At 33.8% G+C, this 24577-nt stretch overlaps 1 protein-coding gene across 5 annotated transcripts in view; it reads left to right on the forward strand.

The window, feature by feature from the left end:
- The first annotated feature begins 1647 nt into the window (after nucleotides 1–1647).
- LOC118273032 (sodium/hydrogen exchanger 9B2-like) overlaps nucleotides 1648–24577 on the forward strand; it is a 49197-nt gene continuing 26267 nt past the window's right edge. Inside the window, exon 1 of one of the 5 annotated variants that reach the window (XM_050697677.1) lies at nucleotides 1648–2284. In XM_050697677.1, coding sequence (XP_050553634.1) covers nucleotides 2057–2284 — 228 coding nt within the window. In that variant the 5' untranslated portion in view covers nucleotides 1648–2056. Of the gene's footprint in view, nucleotides 2285–8627; nucleotides 8834–15334; nucleotides 15725–15790; nucleotides 15953–20711; nucleotides 20903–24577 lie in introns of those variants that run through there. The other 4 variants (XM_050697688.1, XM_050697694.1, XM_050697682.1 and 1 more) reach the window with 4 other exon arrangements.

Consider the following 24577-nt stretch of genomic DNA (forward strand, 5'->3'; position numbering starts at 1 on the left):
CAAAATAAGTAAATACCGTAAGATCGGACTTCTTTGACCCTAGGGGGTCATCTTTGACCCAAACTTTTAGACCCATGAAAAACATATGTATGTATTTTCGCTTTGTTTTGGATTCCTATTGGTTGTAGAATTTGGGTCAAAGAAACCCGATCTTACAGATCTATACTGTTAATTATTTGTCTCCTTCATGTCAGTCTGTAACTCGAAATAAATTGACAAAATAAACAGAAAAGAAATATGTATATCTCATGGCAGGATAAGAATATGTTGACTTTAAAAGACATACATATGTTGTTCAAATAAAAACGAGATGTTTGTAAAATTAAATATGTCTTCGTAACAATTTGCTGGTTGTCACAATCTATATCCTTAGTACGAGTTTGATTTACGTTAAACGAAAACGAAACGAGAGCTTGTTCGACGACCTGATTGGCCGGTGCGAATAAACCAACCACTTCGATCTCGTTTACGAAAACAAACTCATACTAAGCCCTCTGAAACAAAATTATAATGTCTTTATCTAAATCATGAAATTATTTTCAAATTACTAGTAGCAACCTGAATTTCTCAATGTCAACGATCATGTCTTATTATTTTTTTTTTAATCTTTTTTTTTGCGGGGTTTTTGTCCAACAAGGATATGTCAACCCCATCATACCTTATAACAATAATAAATTCATTTGTTATATAAAAACGATCTTGTAAATTATTGTATTGTATCCATTTATATGTATGCTTACACAATTTAATGATAGTAAGTTTGATTTTTTTATAAGTGAGATTAGTTAAGAAAATAAATTAATATTGAAAAAAATACTAGTGTGTTTTAATTTTCCTTAACAGATGAAGTCTTAAAAAATAGTAGAATAAAAAGAAATTGCTAATAATTTTTTACAAATATGTGGTGGGAAAATTTCGCTTAATTCGAAAATTGTTAAATAATATTTTTATGCGATTCAAATTTTAGCTTACTTAACTAAAAAATGCTTACATTTAAAATTCACTGAACATCTGCCTACTCTCAATAAAATAAAATATATGGTGTCATTTTATACCTATTTATGTACAATCCTACTTTATTTTTAAATTGAAACTAAATTGAGTGATCAGTAGTGCCATCTGGTGACATTTTTATGAACTAACCAGTATGAATTTCCATGAAAGATGTTCATTCACGTCACTACGGTGAGCTACCTCTGTTAACATCGAGTTGTGAACGACATGTACAAGATGGCGACACCTGCGCGTAAAAAGGATTTTCCGGAGAATTAATGAATTTTTCATTTCTGATAAAAATAAAACTAGTTTGTAAGGAAACCTTCAAGTGCATAGATCGGTACACGTTAATCATTTTTAATACCACATCTGAGATTTATTTGTAATCTCTTATTACTTTACTTACTTAGGCGCTTAGGTTCAGCATTTAACTTACTTACTAATAAGGGTAAGCAGGTTTTTGTCAAGTATGGAAACAACTAGAATGTTGTACTTGTACTTGGATCGTCTGAATTAAAAAAAAAATGTTGACTAAATGCGAAGATGGACATTGTTTACTAGGTCAGCTACAATAATTGTGTTGTGCATTAGTGTTAATGATGTTGTGATAGCGACTCATCTAATAGTGTCACACGAGATCCCTTCAATTAAGAGACGGAGATCAAACAAGCTAGAGACAGGAGTGCGGCGCGCGCTCGCTGCGGCCGCGCCAGTCCGAGCGGACCCCGGCGCACGCCCGTACACTGCTCCACGCTTCACCACTTAATCTTGGCAACGTAAATACTGAAACATACGTCTGCTCGCCACCAGCGCGCCGTCACCACGCTCTCGTGCCGGTTCAAGGACTCTACGTGACCACCTCGAGGTGCTAACATAAAGGGCCTTCTCTGTCACGTATACAACCACCTGATTTGTGTAACATTTTTTATCTAGGATCTTTCACCTTCAACACAAATATCTTATCTCGACCCAGCTTCCGATTGGATCGTGTTCGACGTTAGTGAACATATCGGTCAATGATTGAGTGAAACGTGAGAATGAACTTTGGTAAAATTCTAAAATGAAGACGCGCGATCGTCGAGCTAAGCAAGATTTTCGAGGAAAACAGGATAAGAAGGGAGTGAAGCAGGAAGTGTCGCGCAGCGGGAAGCGGCACGGGAGCGCTGTTGGTGCCGCGGAGTCAGCTGCCGCGGCTCGCGAGCGCACCAAGAGATCCGGCGTGGAGGCTGTCAAGCTGCACCTGCAGGTGACCGGCGACCCCGGGAGAACATCACGATCTGCTACATCGGTAAGTTTTATTTATTACACACCTTTGCCCCGTTAAAGGAATCTTAAAGGCAAAAATTAATTCACTTACGTGTTTATACATAGTAATAAATATTAATGCGCGAATTTAAAACTATGAATTAATTCACAAGGCAATAGCTAGGTATCTACTCGTGTAGTAACATGTACTCGTGTACTAGCAAACGGAATGATTCTCAGCGGTCCTCGTGATTCTGACGTACCTACGCTCGGTTAAAGAATTGTAGACAAAACAATCAAATTAACGCTTCCATGTAATACGGTTGTTAACAAGACCACAACACGCGAGTGATGTACCACAAATTATAATACAATCGAACGTTGTATTATTGACAAACATTTGCTGTTGGTGAAGAAATGTTGGGTCAATTGTTGGTACAATTAATAAGCTAACATCTGAAACACATGACTTGATAATCTTGATTAAAACGATCGACTACTGAATGTGACTGTGACGAATTTCGCCTTGTGATCTTAGCGCCGACTTATGATCTCAATGTTTTCACATTTGGTACTGGTTCCATATTATTGTATATGCTAATTAGACTAATCAGAGGGCAACAAAACTTTTTGACAGTAATTGTTCAGCTTACGTCCATCTTTGATGTGTTAGGTAAATAATATTAAAATGTTTGACAATATCCTGACCCGTGTGTTATCTTATTACCTGAATAAACGATAAATGCATTTGCTTTGACTTTGACGAGAAAACCATGTGATCCATTTATCACATTTACTGAGATCGTGACAAACAGAGATTACTGGCCGATGCTAGGGCTTACGGCTATCGCAATCAGAATGACTGTAGTGAAACAACATTACACATTTTTTTCCTCAAAAAGGTAGAAAAAGGTATGCTTTTAAAAATCACTTTACCTAGTGATAATAGTCTATTGTGATAGTAGTCTATTGCAAACGACGCAAGGAAGGAATTAATAATTTTAAATATCAAGCAACACCCCGTATTTTAGCTAGAATGTAACAGGGAACAACAAAATGACCAATAGTAGGCACTAGTTTATTATCCTACCCGGGTATACGAGCTAGGAACCTAGCAATTACCATTGACCATAAGATCAACGCGGCAGTCCGAAGAATATAATTTTTTATACAAACCTCAGTCACATGTTTTCGCAACTAATTCTTTAATACAATATGAGTTATATATAGACGAAACGCAGATTAAAATAGCTACATGTATGTTTGTTTGCTCACAAATATTTGTACCGCAAATATAATATATCTAGCGTAAATAACTTGAACAAATTACTTCTGCATACAATAGAGCCTATAATGAAAACTAATTACTCTTTGTGAGACACAAAAACCATTTTGAAAAAATATGCATTTTGTAACAAATGGCGCCAAAATGTGCTAAATATTTTCAAGACATAATGACTACAATGACTAAATTCTTGTCAATTTAGTTTGAAAAATGGTGATATAGATATAGAAAACAATGTCGGAAAAAACATTTTGCCAAATACCACCCGTGGGTAGTATTAACGACCTAGGTTGTACTTTATTAAATAAGTACTGAACTCTGTTTCGAAGGATAATTGGATTTATCAGGATATTCTTTGATTTATTTTATTCGGTAGTCCCGACTTTAATTTCCAATGCACTCTAAATCATAGAATATAACTCTTTATATGATTTATAAACTTTTTATCATAATTACCAAGGTTAAGTATAATATTTTAATACTTTTATTCAATGATAGCCAGCATTAGCCAACTATAACATAACATCCCGCCCAACAGGCCAATGCTGGACTATGGACCTACTCTTTATGAACAGCTACTCCGTCTTTTTCAACCTCCTTGCCATTCTCCATATAATCCTGAAGAGAATATCTGGCTACCCGTTTACCATCATCGCATATGATAGATCTGAGTGATACCTATGTATTCATTTCTGTAATGTCTATAACGATAACATATTGTTAGATTTAAGCATATAGTGTCCCGTTAAACTATAAAATTTTTTTGAAGCTATCAAAAAAATTTAAACAAATTATCCACACAAAACCAATTAGAAAGTAAAACATGATTTGTTTAGTTCCCAGAACTTACTCATCGTCATCTTAGATGAAGATCCACTTCTTATCATAATTAAAACCGCGTAAGATTTAATTGTCTTAATTGTTCGATTGAAGTCAGATAATCTAAGATCGAATGTTGGTCATAGATGTTTTTTCGATACACTATAATCACCTGATTATTGAAATGGACTTGTAATGAAATACACATTAGTTTATTGTAATTTAGAAATTGAAGTGTGAAATCAGTAAAACCTAAATTCAAGCGAGACTAAGATCGAAGTGTTTTTTGCAATACTATGATTAATGGGAGATTCCAAATACGGTTATCCACTTAGTACCTAGTTTGTGTGCAATCACAGTGCATTTTAATCATACCATACTGGAATAAGAAAGTGGTGAAACCCGTCGGTCCAGCCATCCAATATGCCTGACGCTAGAAACTTGTTGGTGAACGTTAGCATTACTGGCATTTTATTTCTCCAGTAAATTACTTACACTTTTCCATTATTTACATTAGATAGCGGTCCGCAAGTTTGTTTGTTGAGAAATGTTTATCGTTTTTATTTCAAGTTCATGTACACTTTACTGTGTCGTTAGTCTAGTTGTTTGTGAATACCACTGTCGAGCATAGGAATCGGGATCGACCCTCAATTGGAAACCTTAAATTGAAAAAGGATTGCTTCCATGTAATCAAATGATTCTGATAACATAACTAGAGAAAAACTACTTACGTTCGCTATAAGTGTATTTTTGACATAATATTCGTGACACTATAAACATAGAAATATGCAAGCAGTACCTAGAATCAAGAAGCTACGTAATCATTTATTTCATTAACATACACGAAGCTTTATTGCTCGGTCCAGTAACGAATGCATTAATAATATCTACACACATAATTAATGACGCATCTTCTACGTTTGTCGTGGAACATTCTGGAATTTATTATGGGTAATGATAGACCATGGTCTTTGGGAGAGCACGAAGATAGAGAGTCCTGTCATGGGACAGGACTGTTGTCCTGTCCTTCGTACATAACAATGTCATAGACGATCTTGTTTTAATTGCATTATCGACTAGCAAGAAACTACTAAGATAACAAAAACGAGGTAGATATAACCAAAACATATGTAGTTAGTTTTAATTTCTATCACCCTTTGTGGATTATTGAGGATCGATGGCCACCGCTCTGAAAGTAGGGAAACTCTCTCGAATCTGACTAAAACTCAGTTCTAACCCCAGCCAAGTGTGGTAAAGATCGGCAGAAGAAAATATAGAAAATAATAGTCTAAAGAGAAAACGAATAGACTCCATTGCGTTTTAAACTACGGCCCTACAATATTTTTTTTTGTTTTTTTTTATAGTTAACCGCTATTTTTCTACACAATAACTATGGCTCTACAACAATTTTGTTTATCAAATAGACTGTTGTGATGCAATCCGATTAGACTTCTTTAATTGAAGCAACACTTTAATTGACAATTATTCCTAATATTATGTCATGATATCAACTAGGACTTCATTTATTCTTTTCTACCTTTTTATGAGTGGGGAAAATCATCTAATGACTTTTCCCGCCTTGGGTGAAGCGAGAGAGAGCTCTTACTAATTAAAACCACACAATTCCTACGCCTGCTTTTCGCCGGAGCCGGAGCCTCGTTAAACCCGCTAGGTAGTCCACAGCTCCGCATGAGGCATCAGCCCTACTGGGCCCCATCTGGGGTGGTCTGATGGCTCTTTGAGCCACGCGCGGAGCGCGATGCGTCTTACACACGGGTCTGGTTCTGGTCGAGCAGCGAGCTACCCCTCCTCGCTATCCTTCCCTATCGTAGACCCTTCTTTTACACCTACATGTTATTTTCTTTGTATTTAATTTTGCAAACAAACTAAACACTAAAACTTTAAAGGTGAAGTTATATAAGTAAGCAGAATAATATTGGTTGGAAAATAATTTTCCGCTCAAACGACTCCTTGTAACTTACTTGTTATACAATCACCATTTATGAAACTAGTAACCTTACAATATTTGAAAGTCAATAAGACACGATTCATTCATAACCATATTTTTTCCCTTCGAGTTGAGTCCTGTCCTCAATGATTATCATTACTGTACACATAAATGTGTGTATATGTGACGGTTTTGAAGTTATTTATTTATTTAGTATTATAATATTCCTCTTATTTTTTTGTTTTGAAATTTATAAAAACTTTAAACCTGATAACAAGAAAAGATCTGAAGCCGCGCGCCGGATTACAATTTCGTTTGTCTTATAACCATCACTTTTCCAAATCTTAACATTTTAATGCTCTAATTCATTTCGCCCTAAATGTTCTGATAACCAGACAAGGAATATCTTACACTAGATAAGGCGTCTTGTGATCTTGTTAATATGCAAGATAGTGCAATTGGAGTGGTCAGACTTCTTGACAGAGGACACACCCATCATAATCGCCGCACTTCAGATAACTACTGAGTATGGATTAGGATTAGGGCTGGGGATAACGTAACAAAACAAAGGATTTGCACCTTCCAGTCATGAAAGATCTTTGTATAAGTCATTCAGTATAAGATTAGATATGTAGGGCATTATGTGTGTTGTAATGGTAAATAAGCAATTATTATCTTTAGACAAATAATAAGTTTTACGTTAATTGCTATACTGGAGATTTGCTTTGTTTTTTGTTCCCGGTAATGATAAACTGCGACAAACGATCGAGGGATAGGCAGCAGCATACTGTAAAACTTCACTAAACTAACCGTCATCCCCGTACTGACTACTAAACAGACGTAGAATTTATGACAAACCCTCATATAAGAGTTCAGCACCCGATGTATTCCAGTTAAAAGGACTAGTGGTCTTTTTTGAGGGGGGAAAATCATCCAATGACTTCTCTCGCCTTAGGGGAGGCGAGAGGGAGTGTCACACTTTTACTGACTAAAAACCACATCGTTTCTACTCCTGCTTTTCTAAGACTAGTAGTCTGCCCCGTAGTCGCACAAGTGCTATTACCTACTACAAAAATTAAGGAAGTACGTAAAAACTTACGTTCGTATTGCAAATGCCAGTCAAACGCTTATCTATCGTGCGGCTCGTTAAACTCGCATGCGACGGCCAATTGATGCATAGCAATAGCAACGCAACGTTATTTGAAAATCTTACTTCACAAATTGTTTGTAATTTTTCCATTGACCACTTTAATGCTTATAAGTAAGTATACTAGTTTAATGCCACGTGCCTTCAAAATTACGATGTTACACTCATTTAGATCCTTACTGTCTCCTTTAGTGTTCGATTTCCGTGACAGGCAAAAAGTGATAATGGCGTTTTTTTGACTAAAATGTCCATTTTTAGTCCGGAATCAGTAAGTTCGGCGGTGTTTCACCCCCGTGCTTTGGAAAACACATAAAGCCATTGGTCCTGCGCCTGATCTCTTTTCGATTGTGTCGGTCTGTCGGGGCCATCGGGTACAGAGAGCACCTGTGTTGGCGCACAATATTTTGCACTTTATCTCCTGCGTAGTGGGTTAGTTTAGTGAAACTGGCCACCGTGCTCGAAATCGATCAGGAGAGACCATGTCAATCAGGTCTATTTTTATCAGTATCGATCAGCGCATTTTATTAGAATAGTTTTAATTCTCAGTACTACCTCTCATTGAATTCCACTCACTAAGAAAGCAAGTTGTAATGAATTTTCCAACGTCTGTAATCTGTATGTCCTAGTTTTATTCAAAATCAGATGTTTTATAGTAATCCGGGTTATCAATTTAGTGGAGACGCCGACAAAACAGATAGGTATCTTAACAAGATCACGATTGCTATCACGAAACGAAATAAGTCAGGATATCTAAAATACGATCCTTTATTAGAAAATGAGATCAGAGAACATAAAGTGTAACTATTTTGTTGCCTACACCTCTTATCTCTTACTGTATCTTCTAGAGGTTATTTACTGTAGATCCAGCTATCGGCTTAGATAATAAAATACGAAGGTACATCGATCTCGTCCATCTATCAAAATAAGTGCCATTACTTAGGAAATGCACGTCACCAATAAAACACGGAAAAGAACTAGTAGTAACTACCATTTTTTATCTTAATACTAACCCACTTCAAAATCTAACTAAATACAGTTATTGGAAGTAAACAAATACTTTTTGATACGGCGACTAATCATCTCACGTGATAACGAGACACTTCAATCTGTCCGGTGGACTACAGCACTGTATCAGATAATCAGGAATCTGATATTTACAACATGCACATTTACTGAAGAAAACTATCATTCAATCGGACGATACAAACCAGTGTCCACCTCTCCTAGGAATCAAGTATATGTAAATACTAGAACAAATATATTGAAGTGAACAATTAGCACAGTAATTATGAATTAGTTCAAGTAATTATCTCGTAGCTAATTGTTTACAGCTTGGCTAGTGTTAATAGCCCGCAGACATTCTCGGTGGATGTGTAAATATTTTCATTAAGAGGTATGTAAATTACTTTTGTTGACTTATTAGTATTTATTTTAATATTAAATTAAACATTTTGTAATTAAATTAAATATCTAATTAAGCAAATGAAATACTTGTACATTTTTATATGACTCATTTTATTAGGTCTATAATACTCACTTAATTTTTTAAACATATAATTTAAAATTAAACACATTAGACCTACCTTGCCAATGTACATGCGGCTTCTCAAGAATATTCACTTACAAATAGTTAAAAATTTAACGAACAGGATCTAACTGGGTCGTGCGTTTTAAACTTCTAACAAAATAATGCTAATTCAAGTTCAATTCTATTATTTACTTACTTAAGTCTATTGTCGTCATAAACAATGTTGTCGCATTGTTAGTATATTGTTGACAGCCGAAGAAATCGTGAAAATACGTTTAGTAAAGTATTATACTAGGTATTGTTTAGATTAATAACTGAAAATCGTGATCTAAACATTAAGAAGCGGACCTTCGGTTAGTAACAGGGCGATATCCATAGGCTATGATATTCTGTTAGCTTTAGGCAATGGCAAAATAGAATTATCGTCACCACCGGCCTCTTTTCGTATGTTACCGAGCTAGCCCAATAGGCTAGGCTTCCTTTGATCATAGCGTGATGTTTTATCATTTATAGCCTTCTTAGATAATTGCACTATATAATACAAAAATAATATTATTCAAATTGGTACAGTGGTCATTTTCAAGCCACTGTTCAGCTCCTATTGGTATTATAGCGTGATGTCTTATAGCTTTCCTCGATAAATGCACTATCCAATACAAAAATAATTATACAAATTGAACCAGTAGTTCCGAAGATTAGCGCGTTTAAACAAACAAACAAACTCTTCAGCTTTATTCTGTTAGTATAGATAGATAAGCACGCCACTGTGCTCAATCTTTTATAATAATATTTCGCAACTAACCACTAGCGGCTACTTTACAAATTTATAGCATCACTTATAACTTTATATAAGTGAAATCTCTTATCGTCTAATCCCTTAAGAATATCCCTTATCGTCTAAATAAAATATCTTAGGTCGACGTTACTCCATAAAAAGTGATAGTTTCTCTTACATTCAGTTACCATCGTTCATATTGCCTAAAAACTTGAAACATTAATTTCGAATATAGTTTCGTTGAAATTAAAAAAAATATATATAATCTCATCATTTTCAAGATCAACTACTCGAACCTTGTACTCATCAATAGAGGAAATTGATCGATCGCCATTGATTTGATTCTTATCTGAACAAATCTGAAAAATCAGTTGTGTAATGTCAACCCTATAACACCTTGAATCTGTATTACTATCAGTACTTAAAAACTATGATAACGTGACTAACACGAATCTCCTAGATGATAGAGATCGAGATCTAACCGATAGACATGTGACTATCATCAATCTATGTATGTTTGTTTGTGTAATAAAATCTTATGTCTTTTTTCAAAGAATTTGTCTATTTTATCAATCACAGCAATATTTTCCTTATATGAAGTAGTACTTCACTTTTATGTAACATGTCACATAACCTATATGGGACTGGGAATGAGACTGTCAAAAATGTAGAAAGAGTAAATTTGAAATAGGAATTCGAACCAATTTAATCCTTAAAATTAAAAAAAGGTTGTGCGAACTGCTAGGAAGTGGATATTTTTTGCCGAAGTTTGTGTTTCCTAATGGGTATAACCTGGGGTACCTTCTGTATCTGCATCAATGGTAGTATTGTATCTACAGCAAGATGTAGATATTGATGTATTATTATTAATTCTTAAGTAACATTTTTCGGCGACAATTTTGTTTTGTGAATGGATAAATTAATACGTAATTTTGATTAATTCGATTAAGTATAAAATATTTATTCAATTGTTCTGTAAAACAATATCGATTCATTTTCAATGTATGTAGAACCGATTTTAGTTGTTCGTAATTTATCGATTTTTTTAACGAATACGAAACAAATTTTAAAACGCGCTAAAAGTGTACCAGCGTACCGCGCGATAAGGGTACTTCGTTCAAAAAAATTGAATATAATATTAAACACAATAACCTTCTATTATCAACGTTTCCCTTAAACTCTAAAACAGTAGCTCACTATCTAGAATCTAATATTTTGTATCAACAAGATGTTTGGTTTTATCTAAATCTAAAGCCATACTTCACATCTGTCTCGCTACTTTATACTATTTATGCACATATTTACATTACGTGACGAAGCCAATATAAACGCAAACTGTTTACTAATTATAATTGGTCCATGCACTTAATAATAAAAGTATTCAATTCTGGTCGAAGTCAAGTGCTAGTCAAATTTTGCCTGCGGGTCTGCGGACGGCGAGCAAGGGTGGTTCGCCGCCCGACCTAAACCAAACCCGTACGTACGGCGCGTCGCGTTCCGCGCGTGTCTCAAAAAGGCATCAGACCACCACAGATAGGGTTTACCGGCGCTCCGACTTGAAAAGCAGGAGTAGGAACAGGGTTGTTTTTAATCAGTGAGAGTCTGACACTCCCTCTCGCCTCGCCCAAGGCGAGAGAAATCATTGGGTTAGAAGTCAAAAGTCAAACCTTATAGAACCTATAGCTAACAAACAATAAAATCTTTCTTCTGTATATTATTAGTGCTGTTCCGGTCTGTACATTTTCTTTTATGTTACACTAGAAAAGCGACAGAAAGGTTTCTAAAATTATATTACTTAATTCAATAAAATAGTAAGAGAAAGCTGTAATAAAAATATCTTTCGGGAACAAAAATATCTAGTCATAAAAATTCAATACATTCAATCGATTTTCCACCATTTACTTTTGAAATAAAATTGAAAATCATAAAAAAGGAACTTGACATACTAAAGAGAACTTAACCCAAGACCTCACACTTCATATCAACAAGAACACAATTGAATAAACAACTTGAATTTGAATTCGCGAATCTAATTCATAGTGATACAATTTGAAATAGATAATATCTAGTTATTCATTAACTACTTCATTTAAATTACACAGGATTATAGTCATACAAACATACAGACTCACATACAACTGTAATTGTATTTATGATTCAATCTAGATTGAGTTGGGATTAGAAATAGTGGTAGGCGCTCATTAATTGAATGCTAATCATTGAATAGGATGTGAACTTGAATTGGGGTCATTAGACATGTTTGTTGTAAACACAAAAATGGCATAGTTCATGTTTTAAATATTTTATATATCATATATTTTGTACATACATGTGAAATTAAATTTCTATTATTTCTAGTTCATTTATCATAATACAGTTTTCTCTTATTTAAATAAACGTAATGTATATATTTCGTTTAAAAAAATACATTTGTAAAACCCCTGAATAATCCCTAATTTAATTGCTTGCCACGATATTTTCCTTCCAAGTTTTCGTAAAACTATTAACCGATACCTATTATAAAATAAAATGTTTAATAATTTAACATTCATATTATTCCATAATCATGATCCTCAACTCTATGTCCCCGCTCTAAGCCCCCACTATTTCTAACTTTCTTTTACTTACACTTTCATAGCGTACGTGAATAACGCAGCATTTTCTTTTCTGCAACATAAGCTGCATAATACTTGCACTGACTTATGACATTCCATTGTTACGTTGCATTAAGATATTATGACGTAAGTTGTGACAGTAAGAGATGATGAATAGCATACCGTATCCACTTAACTGATCAAATAAATGCGTCATTATCCACCTAAGCTTTAAGGATTTATCTCAGACAGTGGTTTATTCGCGTGTCAGGTGTCAAAACTTTGAAGAAAAACAAAGATAAAAGATGAATAATAAACAATAAGATAACTAAGTCGGTCAAATGGAACGTAATATTGGGATGTAGACGTTCACGACCGATAATGAGCTTCTTTCTCTTGTCAGTATTAATCTGGGTTAGGATCAATTGAGTGACAGTGTTGAGCTGAATAGTATTTAACGTAATGTCTGCCATCTGCACTGTGCTACATATAGTATTGTAGGTATACAACTATAGGAAGCAAGCATTTGACAGTTGACCTCTTCCACGCAACTGCACAGGAACGGCTGAGTGCACTCTTCTCGCGTAAATTCTCACATCTAACTTAAGCTTTTTATTTATCAAACCTGTATGTCTACTCTTCTGAATTGTACAAGTGAATGAATGTTTGATCGTTTGGCCTCAAGCAATAAATACATTGAACACAAATTTTCCATTATGTCAATGCCTCAAATGTCGGTATCGTAGAAGCAAGTAAGCTTAATTGTATAACACAGCCGTAGCACGTGATGTCTCCTTAATTTTCCTTCTTCCGCTTTACATATTATTATACTGGTTGTCATCATGTGACCGTATGATTGCTTCAGAAGTTCCCAATCAAGATGAAGCATCAGTACGTTTGTGTTTACAGTAGTAATCATTGAATCTGTGTCGATGGTGATCACATGGTGGTGCATCGGTTCGTTATGTTACTACGTGCGCACGCATACGTAGCCGCTGAAGATTTATAATTCCTGCGGTCTTGACTCGCAATTGAAAGTTGAAAATGTCATAATGGTAACAAGATCGTCAACACATATTACGCAACTATTCAAGTTAATCAAATGTCCTTTATTTAAGTTAGTTTCATTAATTCAAAATAGCACCATATCTTTTTTGCAGTACAAAACTCATTTACCTGACCCCAAAACAAAGGCATGTGACATTAGTGTATTTTTCAATTAATCAGAAAGATATCACTTTAATTTATATTACAAGGTGTAAGATATAAAGTATATTCAACATAGTTATATGTCTTGCAAGGCAACGCATCTTAATTAGTAGCGGTATTTTTCATGACCTAATCAATAGTTTGTGTGTTTGACATTCAGCGCGCGTCATCGCTCGTAGATAATGTAGCGAGATTACGACTAGAGGAAACATAGGCACAGTAAAATAAAAATACTAGATAGCCTCGACACGGTTGTAAGGAACATAATAGCATAAAATAAATCAAAAATAAAATTTGAATTTAAATGTTATAATCCTACTATTATTATACGTGCGAAAGTTTGTATGATTGTTACTTTTTCGCGTCAAAACGGCTAAAGGGATCCAGATAAAATTTGAAACAAGGGTAGATGGTCTCAGAAAACACATATCCCACGGGAACGCGATAAAGCCGCTGACACAAACTAGTAATAGCGTATACTACATATATTGCGTGAATAAATATTTTGCGTTTTTTACAAAAATATATATTTTCACTTTGACTCTAACATTCGATTTTTATACACACGTAGTTTATACTTCCTTTTGTTATTATAAAATTCCTACTGGACTTAGTCATTAAATACATAGCCTGCATCAATGCAATAAAAATCCTAATTACATTGATAAATCTTTTTTTATTATTTTTTCTACACACGATTGACATTTCATTGGACCCTGATTGAAATAATTAATAGAATTTCTCCAACAATAAAAAATACATAGTACGGTACCTAGCTCAGTAGACACACAACATCGTATATTGGACTTTATGTTCAAAGAGTTAAGGTTTATTTTTGTAGTTTAAAATGTGACTTTAAGCTTAAGTTAAAGTTGTATAGCAGATATATACATATATAAAGATATCTTATAACAATCAAGTCCATCTCTCTATTATCTCCTTGACCCTGGTTTTGTGTAACCTCAATTTAAATGGGTCTCTTATGTATTTTGCAAACGTATCTATCTAACTGGTTTATGTTATAACAATGTAATTTTATAACGAGTAACACAATGTATATTATTATTCACATACGTAATTTCGTACAGTAAATATATAATGTCCATTGAATATTTACAACAGTGAACAGTGGGAAAGTGTTCATCATCGACTCGATGTTAATTAATCCCAACTTTTAATGAAATCCGTTCAAGCTTCAATTAAAAGTTACTGTCTAATGAATAATTTTAACTGAAATGTCACGTGTTTGATGTGACCAGAGTGCTAAAAATAAAGCCCTGTGTGGGCGCATCACTTTCCGTTACGTTATTGTATCCAAGTATATCGTCTTAAGTTCCTATTAAGTGATGTCTGAAAGCGAGTTTAATATTTCATGAATACTTAGTAATTTCATTTGGCTCTCACTCGGGGAATTTCATATGTTCAAACGGCGAGGGCGACGCCGGTTATTCGCCGCCTAATGTACCCTCGTAATATCACAAGCCGATGTTATAAGAGACTTAAATATACATACTTATATGCATCAGTATTGTTAGAAAATACTAACAATATGAGTTAGAAACAACAATAAAAATTAAATTGTAAATCTGACTCCGTAATAACTGCTATCAAACGATAATACAAGAAAACGACATTACACAGTTAAGGGCCACGGACTACTTGAAAATTATAGTCCGACTATGTAAATCTAGTCATCGTATTTACCATAACATGCTAACACAACGGTGAGCTTCTCTATTGTTTACATGAGTTTTGTATAAAACCAATGGTAGCGGTGGATCGGCTGCAGTTGTGTCCAAGCTCTTATGTTTTCAATACGTTTTCCGGGTGCTAATCGGCTACCATCTCGTGACAAGATAGAATTAACACCATCCTCATAATAAGTGAAACAAAGACAATCCCTACATGGTCGATGTAGGTGACGTCACCTGTGATCGGTACTGTGATCTGGTGTAGGTATAAGAAGGTGCCGCGGAGGTGGTGACCACGTGTTTTCAAAAAAACTGAGGTCGTGTAAGAAGTGTAAACGTGAAGTATTGTCGAGTGCCCTTAGTCGGGGCGATCACGTAGCCAGTCAGCTGACGAGAGATCCCGCCGCCGAGCCGCCGCCCGCCGCGGCAGTCCGCCACCGTCCACACCCGCGCTGTGCTCTCTGCGCCCTAACCCTTATCGCAAAAGGTATGGCCTCGTGATTCGGGGATCACCTGTCGTCGCCGACGTGAGATAGCATGCTATCAGTCGTTCGGATCAAACGTTTATTGTGCCTGATTATTGTTACATGTATTAGTGATGTAATTTACGACATTCGACAGTATATAGAAAAGCGATTTGTTCGACACTACTATTAGCAAGCTGTAGTACGTTGGTTGACCATGTGTCCGGCTAGAGAATCCGTGTTAACGGATGGTATGTGAATTTTTCCTCAAATATTTTCAATAATGTTTGTTCAAGTGTTGTGTGTTTTGGTTTTTATTTATTCTTTATATTTTATTGACATTTGGTAAGTTATAACAATAAGAGAAATTAAAAATGGTGGATTATAATTATCTTTAAAACAATATCTTTGAAAGTTTTTCAATAGCTTAGTGTAACGATGTCGGTCTTGTTTCGCATAAACTTTGACAAAAGCTTCGACATTTACTTTATAAATACTGAAACCAACTTTCAACATTTACATCACCAAGTTTCCAGTTTTGGGCTTAAATAAAAATAACCGAAAAGGTTTTAATTAAGTTTATGTTCTTAATTAAGGATGAAAGAGTTTATTTGCTTACTACTGAATAAAATACAAACCGGGAATAATTTTTCTTTATTTATAAACAAAATTGTATAAAAGTAAACTAAATAGTGAATGTCAAGTAAAATTAAACTATCAACACAAGTATAGTTTCTATTCAAAACAAAGGGTCGCCATGTTATAGGTTCAAATTATATATAACATTTACATAAACAGTGTCATAAAATGAATTGTAATGTTGTCATAAAACATGATGGGATGGGATCGCTTAAACGAGACTAATTTTAAACTATTTATTTATAACTTACAGTTCAAAAACAGAAATAAAATAACATAAATAAAAAAAGAACCTAAAATAAAATAAATACTATAATATCAAAAGACCTGTATGTAAAAATTCCAACCTGTGTCAATGTTTACTCGAGTACCGTACATACATTTTTAACATCAAAAAAAAATTAACAGAAATATTCCGATAAAATAATCCTTCTTTATCAAAATACTGTCTATACATACATACAGCTAAAAACAAATGTTAAATTAAGCTTTTTTGTTGTGTACCAAATAATTATAATTATGTACATAGGTTTAACTATCATAGTATTACTATGGAGTTGCATATCAAAAAGTGTAGTTAGTATATTAGTAGAGACACTACTACTGACACCCTGTTCTATTCACGAGAAAAGGTCCTGTGGTTGATTTGTCTGATTTTAATTTTTCAACTTTAGCATAAGAAATTAAAGGTCAGTTGTACAATTATTCATTCATTAGTTTACTTATATAACAATAATATTTAATAATTATCACAAAAATACAAGCAAAAAAACAGTTAAAAGGACAAAAAAATAACGTTTTTTAATACCGAGAGGAATAAAAAGGAAAAATTTATAAATTATGTGACATTTTCATAGTTTTTTCTAATAGACAATTACCCATATTTTCCATTACGCTTTGCCATGACCCTGAAGTAAATGAATTCCATTTTATAGTGATCATTAAATACCCTGCAAAATGAGCAATAAATCGCAAGAGTTATCTGTTCCGATATGACGGGCAACAGTAGTAAATATAATGAAAATAATAAAAATTTAACATTAAAAATGGTTGTGTAAATTAATGCATGACCATATTATTGTCAAAATTTAATCAACAGGTTACGTTTTCTTGTTACACTCGAGAAAAGGTTGTATATTATTTTTCTTCAGATCTAGCATTTAATATTTCTTATTCGCTTCCTATTTTGTCTTTGCATCACCCATAAGTTTAACTAACATAAAATACCAGCACATGTTGGGCAAAAAGCATTTTAAAATAAAATATCAAAACGAAACGAAAACAATGAAATAATAAATATTAAAATGTTTATTTTCTTCCACAAATAGTACAAAACAAACTTATCAGATATCACATATTATGAATTGATTTATACATAGAAACATATTATTTTTTGGGAGACTGGTGCCTAAACGTAGCCAAGTCTTGTATTTAAAGACACCACCGTAAGCAACATTTGGTTGTGCAGAAATATATTAACATAATATATGAAATAAGCAACCATTATAGATTCATTATCAACCTCATAAATCAGTCATATTATTCTTCGCACACGTTGACTACAAAATACTAAGAACTTGTGTAAATTCATACACAATCACATTAATCGTTCATGTCATGTTAATCTCGATTAAACTTGCGTTCAGAGACAGACAAACATTAAAGATTTTATACAAAAATAACTAAGATGCTATCTAACCAGGAAGAAACGTAAAATATGAAGATAAATCTTTCATTTCATTATAATATGCAGCTGCTTTACAGTGCTTTGTGATTTTATCTATTTTATAAATTGTAGATATGTGCAAAAAGCATTCATTGCAAACTGCTCTTTATAAATACTTATCAAGCGCCTCACAAGACGTGCTTGCAAATTGACGAAATCATATCATTATGTCACACAATAGCCTCGTAGGCGGATGCAGTCACCCGATTAGAATTTATTTAAAGTAAAGTCACGCAGCATAATTTATAATAATTAAACCTTTAATGCATTAATTAGAATATGACTAGCAATAAATTATAAAGCTATTAAATGTAAAAATATTGCACAACATAAAAAGTTACTAAAATCACGAATCTTATCGAATCATGTATCGATAACGACTTGTAATCGTTACTCTAATGGACAATAACGATAAATGAATATTTTTCCTATACATACCGTATGGGGAAGAACCTCTAATGGCTTAATTTTAACTACATATTTTTTATCATCTTCGCTGACAACATACTAAAATAAGCCAAATAGTGTAGTGCATTTTTCTCTTTGAGCTAATTTGAACACTCTTTACAAACAAAAATGGCATTACATCAGCCGCCCCACATGTCCGTAACATTCCTAGACGACCTAAAACATTACAGCTTTTATGTGATCGAGGAACATGAAACTGTTCATACAGAAAATACTTGATTAATTTAATTATTTTATTTTATTTTATTTTGTTTGAAAATTTGAATTTTTACTTGCAATATTTTATTGTATTATACTTCTGTGGACAAATAATACTCGTGGTTTCATTTAAATCATATGAGTGATCTCCATATTGTATATGAGATAGATAAAAGAAATGTGGTGAAGCTTTGCATGCGTCAGCGTAGAGTATAATCAATAGGTTGAAAAGGATTAAGTCGGTGCGTCTGTGTGGCCATACGTTAGCTCTAAGCCGCATCGGATTGCGATTGCAAATACTGAATTTACCATTCAGACTTTTCATCGTTTAATAGAACGAGAGTTTAAACGAATAAATACGTCTTCAATATTTATTGTACTTGTATAAATATGAGAATATAATCTAATTTCTTATGATAAGTTTCAACAGAAACTTACAACAAAGCACACAAAAAATATTTAGTAAAAAGAACAATAGTATTATACAAAGCTGGCCTAATTAATAGATACTCTATACTCTTCCTTAATAGGCTTAGCCGAAGGGTAAAAGGTAAAGTCTTAGGGTAAACAATAGAGGTACTCAATTTACAGCGGTACGATTTAAAAAATCTTTTAAATTACTACGTTAACGACTTTCTTCTTATAGTCGGGTAGAAAGTATTTCGACAGACTCTGCTGGTTCTTTAACTTAAAAATGACGATTTGCTCACGGACATTAATTGATAAAAGGTCTACTAATTTCGAGTGACAGAGGGACTCTTCATCGTCTGCAGCGTGCGCAGACACGGCAATGTCGCGCAACCTACTGTACCCATGAAGAGTCCCTCTGTAAGTCGAAACTAGTAGAGCTTTTCCCCATTTAAGGTACGTGAGTAACCCGTAATTTTTAAATAAGATATATTTTATTTTTACTTCGATTGCTAACTTATACAGACCAAGTAGTCCCCTTATAACTAGTATTCGATAACTCATATTTCTAAATGATATTACCTTGGGAGAGCGGCCGTCACACAAAGTTACGTATAACTGAACGGAATAGGAATATTAATTACAAAGGAAAAGTACAATGTTGTCTTCTATTTCTCATTAATATGTAGACTCTATACATTTATGCCTCGTCATACGATTTGTCATCGTTACAATAGCGTCGACTAATTCAATAAGGGATTATTTGATACGATCGTTATGTAGGTAGCAAAAATTGATGCTAACAATTTATTGTAGTGTTAATTTTGCCAAGTAAGTCTTGGTATGTAAAAAAAAATATTGTATGGATAATATTCACAGATGGCGCCATTTTATATTTTCGAGCTTTAAGACTATATAAGGATAATGTACATATTAAGCGCTGTAAATAAAAAATGTGTGATCTACCCCAATTTCACGGTAGAAAAAAAATAGATTTTTTATAACCTCAGGGTTTTTCAGTGAAGCATTCTAATATCCTCTCTAGAGGCTATTTTAATTTGCGGTGACCTTTCACAATGACCCTCTCTGACCTTTTATTTTACGTTTTTGATTCATTTTTTTACCAAATCTACTAAAAGCAATTTCATTGCCAAGTTCTTAGATTTGTCTGACATTGATTCTAAATCCTTACTTACAATCCTTTGACAATAAATGTGCTCAAGAGTTGTAAAACGAACCTTATGACTACGGAATAAAGACACTATCGCAGACAAACCACATGTCTATGGATGAGCTATTCGATTTTGTGCCGTATTACAAGAAACATCCGTTAGACGCATTCAAATAACTCAACCCATAGGAAGGACATCGCAGGACGCCTCGACCTCATTACCAATGATAAATTTATCAACAACGATGATCGTTTTACAAATACTCGTTCAAATAAATAAACAAAATGTGTATTGTGGACAAATTGTCATATATCTGTGAGATTGTATTGTCGAGTAGTGAGGCTGTCAATTTTATAGTGATCCAATTGGCATGGGTAGGACGAAGCGAGTCAGTACAACGAGCATCACGGACCCGTGGTCGTCAGTGTCCCCGCGTAGTAGAACAAGACATAGTTAATCGACAGGACGCGAGCCACCGGCCCCAAGTATCGCCACGCTCAATTAATTGTTGTTTATCATACGCTATGAATATCTCCGACTGAATATAGTTCACCATAGTGACAGTGAAACTAATCAACGCCAGCAAAATGGTCAGTATTTTTCCAATTGTTCGTATATACTGTGTAGTATACCCATTCTCTGACATTTATCTATATATTTGTGTATTTGTGTAATGAATCGTTACGTCTTCTTTCGAACTTTCTACCAGTGACATAATATTGTTTTGATTGCTTCCTAAATTGTTTCTCTCGTAAAATTCATGGAAGTTGCTTGGAACACAAATATAGTGCTTAAAATTTATGAGACATGAGTTATAAATAAACTTAAACAATAAAATTTATGATTTATATCACAAAATCTTCAAACTAATCATAAGGAAAATTAGTTTCTACGTTCTACGAAAAAGAATCACTAAGATTTTTTCATTTTATTTCAATTTAAACGCTCGTATTCTATTAATTTACCGTCGTATCCACAAAGGTCTAAGGTTCCACGAATATTACGTATTCAACTAGAATAAAAGCCTTTTATCACATTCTCCTAGAACTTGATGCTCCCCAGACTCCGTCGAGAGCGATCCCATTGCGGGATCTAATAAAACTCTTTACTGTGCGCTATAAAAACTTCATTCTTTAGTTCCTTCGTGTCGACACTTACGTGATTTATTTTAAATTCAATCTCATAAATTGAAATAACTTGACTCCTTACTGACTAAGTGACATTATTCAGTAACTATGTTAGGTTAGGTTTTGTATGTTATACAATTTCTAACTTCAATTGATTTTTTAATATAAAAATTCTAAAAGTATTTTGGTCGTGGCAAAATCATTCTTAATACAATAGTCTAAACACGTTAGTAAGTAAGTTAGTAGTAGTGTTATATGAAGAATAAAAATATTTGTCCCAATATAATTTCTATACACAATATAATGAATAGTTTCTGTAATACACTGCTATACAAACAAACATTGTTTTCGTCGTAGAAATACTGTTACTATGACAATACACCTACAATGTAAATTCAATCAAGTCGAAAAACAATTGCTGTCGAAGATATTTCTTTCATTGTTGTTCCAGTGTTTTCCCCAAAGTAATAAATAGGTTCATACTAGAAAAATATCGCACTTATTTACGGAAAAATAACAATTATTGTATCGAATATAGTCTATACGCAATATCAAAATGTTGCTATTGTTAATACCGTTTTGTATACATACTAAAGGAATTAATTTTCAACAATATAACAATAGCTATATAAATAAATAATTATAGTATTTAGAACAAACACAAAGAAAATTATAATTGCATTATCTTGTTGCGTGCACTGGCAGGAATATAGATAGTATGACAGTGATGGATTCTAGGTATTAATAATTTTATTGACCAAAAGTGTAATGTGTACGTACCTAGGTTTTATACGTGCAACATTTTACAACATGCACGTTTAAAAATAAAAATAAAGAAATATTGCTTCCTTTTGTGATTAGCAATCATCAATCTAAATTCGAAATAATAAATTAATATATAGACTAATTCACGATAACCACATAATAGTTAAATACGCAAATTTTACAACGGCAATTAATTAACTCACTACAATTCAGATAATAAATTATAAATTTATTAATAGTGCCTTTTTATTACATTTTATTTATTGATCAGATATATCGACAGAAGCACGTCACATATCAGTAGTAATAATTTGCGTATCATTATATTATATTGTGGTCATACCAATAAAACTAATACGTTGTGTAAATATCATAAATTATGTGCTTAACAGATTAGTCGGCAATTATTGTGGTTTCATTTAAAAGACAATCAGTTTTAATGAACACTTAGTGGCATTACATTTTTAACAAGTGCTTATTGAATATACCTATTTGATGTTGTCATTGTAGGATTGTGGACAAATCGTGATGTTAGAGTTATCCGTTGCCCTCAAGCCGATGTGGTGCTAATCATCTTGATTACATGACAAACATATTGAAACCCAGACCTTTATTGACGGCCTTCTGTCACATGAAAGAGATTAGTAACCAGCATATTGTTCACATTGACATTAGCAATACAAATGGTTAGCTTTCATAGCGAAACGTTGTGAATACATGTCCATTACAGGCAGTGCTGTGTCTCAAATTGACTTATTATGATAATACACTTTTCACATGATCATAGCCATTTGCTAAACATTTTACTGAATGGCTCAATTGAGGAGACCAATTTTAGCTACAGTGTAAACATCTTATACTCTTTGTTATGCAGTTAAGTAGAGAAAATAGTTGTAATATCATGTGATTTAAGCATAATTATGTGGTTTCTTAAAGAGCCCTTAGATAGAAAGCAATGGTAGGTACTACCTAATTTTTGTACGGTAGCCTTCGACCACTCGACTCTACCAGTCCGATTCAGGCCTTACTCTAAACTATAATAAACACAATTCGAAAATAATGATCATGATAACCAAGTGTATCAAACGCTGTCTCATACTTATGTCATTAGAAAAGTTCAAATTAGTGTAGTGTGATTACTGTCATAGATTATGCTACATGCTTATGTTCTTATAGATATCAATGAAGATCTAACAGAAAGATTGATTTTCTTTGAATACAACACATAGTTAATTTTCATATAATATTATTCTCCAACATGTAGTTATTGTGGAAAAATATATTGCTTATGCACAAATAGCAGTCAAATGACGGAACTTCATGTCTCAGTATATTGGCTATTACTAGCGTTTTATTTAACAGATTGTCAACAATACAGATATTTACAACTCTTTTAATGAGCCATTAACGAAAAATACGCCATTGTTTTTATTCAAAGTGATGATGTTTGGAAACTCATAACTTCGTTTTACGTCACGTTCACGTATCACTGAATGCAACCACACGTTTTATTTTGCAGAATGACATTTTAATAAATATTATCTATTTATGTAGTGTAGAATTGTATTGTAGCATTTATCTGTCTATACTCAGTTTCATGTCCTAATAGCCTAAATTGATATTGTACGAGACGTCAGGAAATTTTCCGATCATAACAACAAGTTACGAGATCTAGGCTCGACACATAATACCTACGTATCAACTAGTATCTAGACATTTGGACCGTAACGCCACTTCACTTCCTTAACCAGACTATGAGCAGTAATGTTTATTTTTCTTAATAAAAAATCTTGATCACGGTACATTCGTCATATTACCAACTAAAGTATTTCAATGACTAAGGAAAATGTACAAAGGAAAATAACGCGATTCGTATTCAACACAGGAAACTCATAAATGATATTTAAAAAAATGGAACTGAACACTTGGCCTTGCTGACCTACAGAGTCCCAAGGGCCGGTTACAACGTCTCATTGCTAGTCCACAAAGGCCATTGTCCTTTACCTTCTAATTAAGATCTCATAACACTGCGTCACATTGATGATTGGGTGAGCAATCCGTTTAATTGTTTGGAAGCGATAAGCGTTGCGAGAGCGCGTGTCGTCGCATACGTCCGTATGAACATGATTGGAAACTCGTGGTCGCCTTCTCGTGAGTGATCATGTGATTGTGATGAGACCACTTAAGCAAATAAACGCCACTGCTGACACCCGCGACCATTGCCCGCCGACAATTAGCTTAAGACACACTCACCTAAATAATTCAATGGGTCGCGACTCGCGCCTCAGCTACGAAGACGATGTTAACTTAATCTACGCGTCCAGCACACGACTGCTCCACTCATTTATCTGATTTATTTGCTAAACTAACTCT

Source organism: Spodoptera frugiperda, chromosome 1, assembly GCF_023101765.2.
Source record: "Spodoptera frugiperda isolate SF20-4 chromosome 1, AGI-APGP_CSIRO_Sfru_2.0, whole genome shotgun sequence".
Taxonomy (NCBI): domain Eukaryota; kingdom Metazoa; phylum Arthropoda; class Insecta; order Lepidoptera; family Noctuidae; genus Spodoptera; species Spodoptera frugiperda.